General features: G+C 41.8%; 1 protein-coding gene across 6 annotated transcripts in view; it reads right to left on the reverse strand.

Moving 5' to 3' along the window:
- Positions 1-8,945, reverse strand: part of NCOA2 (nuclear receptor coactivator 2) — a 191,785-nt gene that overhangs the window by 41,634 nt on the left and 141,206 nt on the right. For all 6 annotated transcript variants that reach the window (XM_018568529.1, XM_018568528.1, XM_018568532.1 and 3 more), the window contains 4 exons: positions 8,575-8,745; positions 6,075-6,176; positions 5,824-5,964; positions 4,860-5,007 (listed from right to left, as the gene is read on the reverse strand). In XM_018568529.1, coding sequence (XP_018424031.1) covers positions 4,860-5,007; positions 5,824-5,964; positions 6,075-6,176; positions 8,575-8,745 — 562 coding nt within the window. The remainder of the gene's footprint in view (positions 1-4,859; positions 5,008-5,823; positions 5,965-6,074; positions 6,177-8,574; positions 8,746-8,945) is intronic.

Below are 8,945 nucleotides of genomic sequence, written 5' to 3' on the forward strand. Positions count from 1 at the left end.
TACTGTTCCTGGAAACAAAATGTGTATAGAAAACAAACTATTTTCTTCATACATATATTCAATGCCGGAAGAGATTTATAAAAAGGTGAAAAACTACTAAAAACCTAATCTGGTCACACAGTAACACAAACAAACTCGCTTCAGTGGGGTGCATAGGGGCAGGTTAAGTGGCTGAAAAAGTTAATGGTAGATACCTGCTCTGCAAGAGGACTTTAAAACAATTTTAAACTGGCAACCTGGTTCACTTAAGGGCCCATCTTGTGCAGAAAAACACAGGGCACACAGAAAACAACTGTTTTCTATGTGCTCTGATCACACCAACACTGGCTTAGGGTTGGATGTAATGCGTTGCAGAAAACGGCAGACATGCCACATTTTTCCACAATCCACTGGAACTCATCTGAAGTCACTTTTACTTACCACAATGCAACTCTGCTGTAGTGTGATGTGCTGAAACAGTGCAAAAGTACCACCACCCCGCCCGTACACAACGGACACTAGCCTGCACAGGAAAATGCTGCGAGCTAGAGTGAACAGGCCCATCATTTGCCTTTTAAAGAACAATAGCATTTTTGTACTCACCATAAAACCATTTTCCATTGAGAGACACATGAAGACTTTAACCTTTGGGTTATACTGCTGCCTACAGGACTGAACACTGACAAGAAACTTTAGGCTAGCCATACTACCAGTATGCCTCAGGTTTGTAGCAAAGCAATGCAGAGGGCTAGATCATAAACACAGAGGGCTGGGACCGGTGTCCCTCAATGCACTCCAAGAAAAGGACTTTACTGTGAGTACATAAATCCTATTCTCTTTTTTTTCCATTGAGGAAGTCTAACCTTCAGGACATCCAAAAGCAGTATAACTGAGGAGGTGGGCAATACAATAAACAAATCACTAACAGCCCCAAGAAGGGGCAAAATAATTATTTTTTTTAAACTGGGGACGGTCTGCAGTGCAAAAAGCCTCCTGTAGGACCTTAAGGCAGAAGCTGGCTTTAGATGAGACCTATACGTTTACCAGGCAATACTCAGAAAATGTGTGCACAGAAGACCAGGTGGCAGCCTTAAAAATCGGAGCAACAGTTGCTTGATGCTGAAATGCCCAAGAAGCACCAACAGATCCAGCAGTGTATATAATCAATGTGCAGCGCTCAGGGTCACCAATTAATGGACTGTACAGATCATTGATTGGTGACCCTGAGCGCTGCACATTGATTATATACATTACTTGACCTTAGTGTCCTGAGTACAGCTGCTTTAACATTGGGTAATTAGACACATTCTTCCACTGTCTATAAGCGCAGATTTTATACATTTTAGATCCAGCAGTGTGCCATGATAGGAAAGAGTGGAATCTGATCCTTGAGACCACAAGTTTGGATGCTGGTCTGCCAAAGCCACCTAGAGACGGTGGAAAAAGAAGGAGTTGCACTCTTACATGGTCCATACAGGATGACAACAAGGGGCTCAGTCTTTCTGAAAGAAGATCCAGACAATAGAAAGAAGTTTCCTTTGGGTGAACTGCAGCCAGACAGAGGGAGGGAAGAACAATGTCCTGGTTGAAGTGAAAGGAAGAAACTATCTAAGACAAGAAGAAGGTCACGGGCCTCAGCACCACTGTTTCCCTATGCAAAACCAGATAAGGCTCCTTGCAGGATAAGGCTGCCATGTTGAAAAACCACCTTGTGGGTGAGAAGAGAGGAATGTCTTTAAAGGGTTTGAAACAGCAGTTTTTGAAGTGCAGAGAGAATAAGATTTAGACCCCATGGAGTAACAGTGACAGGACAGTGGAAGCTGAAGCTACATGAGACACCCACCCCACCCATCTACCGTACAACAGTCAAACAAAATGTGAGAGACTGAATTAGAAAGTGTCTAGGGACAGATGTTTTGGAAAGATATTGTGGTACATGTTTGCAACATATACATGAAAATGTTACAGTCAACAAATGGAGAGGGGTCGCCTAGATTTTTCCCCTAAGCAAGATTGGTGCTCGTGCCCCCAGTAGCATCCTTGATAATATTTCAAGAGCCGGTCCGAAGAGACATTGAGGGGAATTTATCAAAACTGGAGCAGCTGTGCATGGTAACCAATCAGCATCCACCTTTCATTTTCAAACCAAACTGAAGAGAGAAGCTGATTGGTTGCCACAGGCAACTGCTCCAGATTCTGTCTGCTCCAGTTTTGATAAATTCCCCTCATAGTTCCTTGGTCATACAAATTGAACGCTTCTTACACAAAAGATCCAGCACTTTAAACAAAGTGCCCTAGACATACATACGGACATGAGACGTGTACAGGAAATTAGATGAGGAGCTTCCAGCAAACCATCATAATTAACAATTATTGCTACAGCAATCTGCTCCACATGTTCAATAAGCAAAGGGATCAACCGCAGCAGGGGTTAGAGATCTTCTAAGGGGGTTTTACCATTCAGGCATGGTTTGACAAAGTAAAGTCACAATTCCGAGAGGGGAACCGGCTCCAAGAGCAGAGGGCAACATGATTCCAGGCTGCAGACACCGGCATGGTAAGTAGGCATGTTACCCAAAACCTCTGAGCTGTTTGTAGAAAGTGAGCACCTGGTACAGCAGGACTGCCCCCCCTTATCTAGAATTGAGCATGTGGCTACCACATGCCGGTAAAGCATCATATAGGCTACAGGTAAGAGGTGAGACTTCAGGTACTCCGAAAAGCCAGGTGATGGTCAGATGGCTAGAGGCGAAAATGGTCATTGTAGGCAGGCATCAAGAGTGAATCAAGGATCAAAGTTCCATGTGGCTCTTTGCAAGCAGGAGCAGCAGGTGGAAAAGAGAATGCAGAGCATGCGACATTCCAGGAAGCGTATGACATCAGCGGCCAGTTACACAGCATTAACCCCTTCTATGGCAAAAGCAGCAGAAACGAGGAATTAAAGCACCCAGACCTATATAGAGTGCTCTGAAGCAAACGTTTACTTTATGGAGTCACTTCTAGGCTATCCACACAACATTTAGTCCAGTGGGGTCCGGATGAGGTTGATAAGAGTGTTGATGATCTTGCACCAAATAGCAGCAAAGACACAAAGCTCCAGCAGAGATGTAGTCAAGAGTACATATTAAAGAGAAAAGACAGAAAAAAGATGTCCATCCTCCAGGGACTAGCAAAAAAACTGAGAAACACTGGTAGGAGGAGGGGTCACCTTGGGCTGACATACAGTTTTTTTTGTTGCCAGTGTCCAATCCTACTATAGGCAACAGTAGAACCTGAAGGTGTCCCTATAGTCCTCAGTGGAAGAAAAAGAAAAGCATTCTTTAAGAGGGGAAAAAATAAACATTTTGCGTTTATGGTAATACAGGTCTTCTTAGTCAGATTCAAGGTATTTCCTACACTATAACATAGTTGAAGATTAAACAATCCAGGTTGTGTCATAGAATATTTACTTATATAATTGTGTATTTCCACAAGCAGAAGTTGCTCCTGATTTTGCAAGGCTGGTTTCAGGAAGAATGTATACTACTGGCCAAGGAGCTTATGCTTTACAGCATATGTACAAACTTCTACATGATTGATAAAATATTTCAGATGCAACAAAATGTGAATAAAAACGGGAGTATATTCCTGATCTACGCTAAAGTGATCGTCCAAAGGCTGAAATCATGGGCTTGAGCCAGACTAACTATAGATTATATGTGGGTATACACAGCTACATTACAACACCTGTTTTGCAAATATGGTAACTTTAGATCTGCACATTGTAAATCTAAAATGATGGCTGCTCAAAATTTAATAGTCAACAATCATAATACTTGCCTATAATAACTCATTCTTGCCAATAATTCTTCGTTTTTTTAGTTTAAGGCCTAATCATTGCATAAATCAGGGCTTTCAGAGACTGTTTGCAGATTGGATTTTATGACCCATATTGGAATGCGTTCCTCTTTTAAAAGTAGAAGGTTTGTGTACACGGACCAAAAGCTTCACCCCAGCCAAGAACAGAGGCTTTATATGTTTGATGATAAAATTAAAATGCAATTTTCTGTTTGAGTGCTGTATATATATTTATATATAAATCATCATAGTAACATGCCGAGACAAGTCGGTTTGCTACAAGAGTCTCAGAAAGACACTTGGTGGAATCTGTTTCTTGGGAAAACAGCTGGTTTGCTAAGCAGGTTGCAGAATGAATTTCTGCAGAACATGGCATCAATCTGAGATCCCCGACACTGATCTGTAGAGGCAAGCTGCAAATAACTGACAATTCACTCTGGTATGTAAACACTTCAGGACTAATAAAACACTATCACATTACTCTAGACGAAGGCTATAAATGCATATGAGCAAGGGGAGCAAACTGGACAACTGCCCAGTGCCCCAAGTTCATTCTACTAAGCTGTGGGGACCCTTCTCCTCTGCAAACTATTGCAAGTAAACCGGTAACAAACCTGAACAATTTAAAGCACATAAGTTGAAAGAAATATAGGAAGACATTTATAACCTTTTCAATGATCATCAGTAGTAGTCTTGTACTATGTTAGACATTGATTACTACTGATATTTTAAGTGATACTGTCCATTGGGTAAGAGTCTCTTCTATAGGTGTATAAATATGTGGGTTTCAGAACCATTTTCCGTACTGCAAAACAGCTGAGGAACCTGAGGAAGGTCCCAAAAGCTTGCATCTTTAATAACTTGTTAGCACACAAACGATACGCAATATGGCTAAACTTCCAATTCTTCTTCTGAAATTCCATGACACTACCATATGCCAAATATAAGCAAACAATTTTTTTTATTTAAGTATATGTTTACACAGCACATGTTTAACACATGGCCCAAAATCTATAAATAAACACCAATATTATCCTGCTTACCTTTGAAGCATATGTATGGATATTACGAGCTGAGGATCATTCGTATTCTGGGAGCGGATGAGCTTGCTCTTTGTTTGGGCTGCAACAATCGTGCCGTCCGACAATGAAAATCGGTATATTGGACTCAGTGCGAGCCCTTGCCTGAGAACTGAAGGAGCACAGGAACACAAAGACTATTAGTACAGATGCATTCACATACCTGGCCATCACCAGAACACATTCAAATACAGTATTGTCAAATATTTCATTAATATTCTTTACCAAAGCGTACATTGCTTTTGTACACCTGTTATGATCAGGACGTGGAGGAGAAGTCATTGATCCCTTTTAAGTCGGCTTAAGTTTTAAGCAGACAGAGCCTCAAAACAAAGTGTCTACCGTGCCATCTCTTTAACTAACCTATAGTGCTCTTGAATGACAGGCCATGTACTAAATATTTGTAAAACAAAGACTGCATATAGATGATCCAAAAACATTTAAAATAAAACCGACTCAAACCCATTATATTTTGCTTTTAAGAAATTAACATATGCAACAGCTACAGGGTAATATTTTACTATTGTTAACAAAATAGATCGAAGGATGGCTTAAAGCGGAACTGTATTTGGGGCCAATGATAAAAATAAGGCACATTTATGGCTATGAATCTCTGTGTTGCAGCCAGAAGGGCATCTATGATGGTTGCCATCAGTTCTCATTTCGGCATGTCAGTGATGCTGTGAGCGAGTGAGTGGAGAAGTGTGCAGGTCCAAGAGAGGCAATTTTTTTTTATGGTGGTAGATTGACTGGGCAGCTGTTTTTCACATAAAACAAAATTTCAAGGCTTGTAAGTTTCTGATCTAAAGCATGCATTTAAATAAAATATACATTTGGAGGGCAAGGTTCCACAGTAAGACAGGGTTTGATAGACTGTAGCAAAATCTTGCAACACAACAGGTGAAAATCTTGTACTAAGAATGGATACCGTCTTGATGATGCCTTTTGCTGTGAGAAATGTCGCCGTCCGGTTGGACATGGAACCTCTGAATACACCGCCTCACCAAATCCTCCCAACCAGGTCTCATTAGTGCCCTCATAGTGCTAGTGTCCAGAGAGGTTATTTTACCTGGAATAATAAATAAAAGATAGTATACAACTGATTCAAAAGAAAAGAAAAAAAAAAAAAGTACCTAAGTTAGGAGATAATGGCAGCGAGTAGCGGTGATGGATTGTTACCTTGCAAGTCCTGACGTGTTGAGAATGTTTCTGATGGAGGCGGTGCAGGCCTCTCTTTCATAGGTACTCTTCTTGCCACACAAATCAAGCAGGACTGAAAATCTTCAAGAGAAAAATAAGAATTGCTGAAAAAACTGGACAATGTGCTCACAAGCTGTCAGGATAAAGATTCCTTAGGTCAAGGCCAAGCAAAAAAAACAAAAAAAAAAAAACAGCTTTTTATAAGGTTGTACTTAAGATTGTGATTATAAACACCTTTCTAATGCAAAATAACCATTAGAGCCCAGAATCTAAAACCTGACTCTCACAGGTTCAGATGACTATCAGTCAGCCTGTGAGATCAAACTAGGGTTAACTGGGTTAGACTTTACAAATGCAGCTTTCATTTTTTTACTCACCAGAAGATTATCTCAAATCACACAGGGATCAATCATCCTGTGACCACATGTACTTTATAAGAAAAAGTGTCCAAAAAAAAATGGGTCAGCTAAGGAAAATCTGGAAAAAAGGGAAAATCCTCAACTGTTCTCATCAGTGCAAAGAAGAGCACCAGGGCTACGGGCCAGTGACCACAAATATATTTGTAACAGAAAAGAGCATGTGTACCATAGACGTCTATTCACTTAAAAAAAAAAAAAGTAACTTATTTGTGTATCACTCGGCTGTAGATCCTCAAATCATCTCTGAATTGGTGCTGACACTGTCCCTTCTGGAGGGTGGCTACTTTTGTTCCCCATGGTCCCTGTGTGTGTGTCAGAAAGTAGTCACTGCTCAAAGCTCACTTTGGACTACAATCTCACATTTAGTTTACTAATTTGTGTTGAAATTATAGTCCATCATGGGAGAGAGCATTAACATTCACATCACTTTAACATCTGGTCTCCCCCAACTGCATATAGTCAGCAGCAAGCTAGTGGGACTCTACTGTTTTGCTACTTTTTCTTTCAATTAATGGAACCCACAATAATAACAATTTGGTTATTTCGTGGGAAGCAGTCTGACCACTGAAAGATGCACTGAACGTTAGACGCATTACATGCTTGCTCTATATCACCCCACAGGAATGCAAGCTGTGAGTGCACAGGGTTTTTGCCTCTGTACTGACAAATGAGAATCTACCAAACACGTTGACACCAAATCACAGGTTTTACCATCACTTAACTTTTTTCTACCTTTGATCCACTTGAAAGAACTATTTTTACTGTCCTATAAGTAAATATGGTTAAATAGCTCGTTCTGCACAGCCAAGGCATTTAGGGTTACCAGACATGTTTCACGGCAATGATAGATATGCCTGTGCTCGTTTGGCGCCCCTCACCTTTAACGTAGTACTAAAGGCAGGCTGTTTTTAATGCATTCTCTGCATTAAGGTAAAATAACACCCAGTACCTTTCCATGTTCCTGTCCCTTCTACACTTACCTATGGTCACTTGTCGCCTCCGCTGGGTCCAGGAAGATTCCCAGAACTTCCTAGCTGTGGGGGAGGGTACTGAGGGCAGAGAAGCAATAGGCTCCTTCTGCCGGCAGTCAATCTGTTGGGAGGAGCGCAGTGAAAGGAGCGGGAGAGTGGTTTGCCGCAGGCTGTGTGTGTGTGTCTATAGACGCACATAGCTAGGCGCGGGCACAGCCGGCAACGTGCACACATCGGTGTCTCCACAGCAGCCGGCTAGTTGATAGAAACACCCACAAAAAGGAATGGGGGCTAGCAGTTTGGGGACAAGAGATGTATGGGAGGGAACATTTCCTTTTTCTACAATGGGATACTTCACTTCTGTAGCTCAAAAATGCTTATTAAGAGTTTAACCATTTACAACTCACATTATAAGTCATCGGAGAATCAGTACTTGCATATACTGCATGTGCTATGTATATTTATGAGCATCTACACACTAGCTAATACTTAAAGGGTCATATATTCAGCATAGTTCTGTATAACATTAAAAGGAGAACTATGAGGTGAGTGCTTTTCACTCACCTCATAGTTCTAGCCGACCTGTGACAATGAGACTCACAGGTCGGCTCAGTAGATCGGGAGGTGAGCGAACAGATACCGGCGTTCGCTCACCTCTCGATCCTGTCACGGCTCTCTGCCGTAACAGGGGAGGGGCTGGATTCCCCCCCCCCCGCCAGTCTGGGGGAGGGTACAGCTGGCTCTGCCTCTAGATAGGCATAGCCAGCTGTCAGTCACGCAGCTGGGTGGATCCCGGCACAATTGTCGGGATCCGCTTCAGCTGCGGCGTCTCAGTATACCGCAAGCTACAGCTCGCGGTATACTGAGCCTAGGGTGACGGGAGGACGCTAGTTTGTGTCCTCCTGTTACCGTAAGGAGAACTATGGGGAAAAGCCTTAACCCCATAGTTCTGCTTCAACAGTTCCTGCTTTCTATGTGCATCACACATAAGTTACAATTAGAAGTTAATTCATGAAAACCTAACCTGTAGACTGTGAAATGAAAAGTCTGTTAATTGCTTATCTGATAACAGCCAGATAATTCCTTTACCTTCTGCTTCCTCTTTAATGGACTTTGGTTGGGATACAGCAAAACACTGCATAGTTTCATATTTCTGGTTAGTTTCTTGTCCATCGGGGTTCTCTTCTTCACACTCGGTTATTGGCTTCACCAGCATACGGCAATTAAAAGTATGGCTATTACGTCTAGGTCCCCCATTCACTGTGAAAAGAAGTCACGTACAATTATTATAAGGATAAGAAGAGGGATGGGATCAAATGAAGAAAAAAAAAAACCCCACAGCATTTACAGTATTTTAGGAGAGGGTAACAACGCACTACAACTACAAAGGAACTATACGCATCCACATACCCTACCAGGGTGCACTCATACTTGCAGCTACTTAATAGCTGTCCTAGATA

Source organism: Nanorana parkeri, unplaced genomic scaffold (genome assembly GCF_000935625.1).
Source record: "Nanorana parkeri isolate BGI_ZX_2015 unplaced genomic scaffold, ASM93562v1 scaffold1202, whole genome shotgun sequence".
Lineage (NCBI taxonomy): Eukaryota > Metazoa > Chordata > Amphibia > Anura > Dicroglossidae > Nanorana > Nanorana parkeri.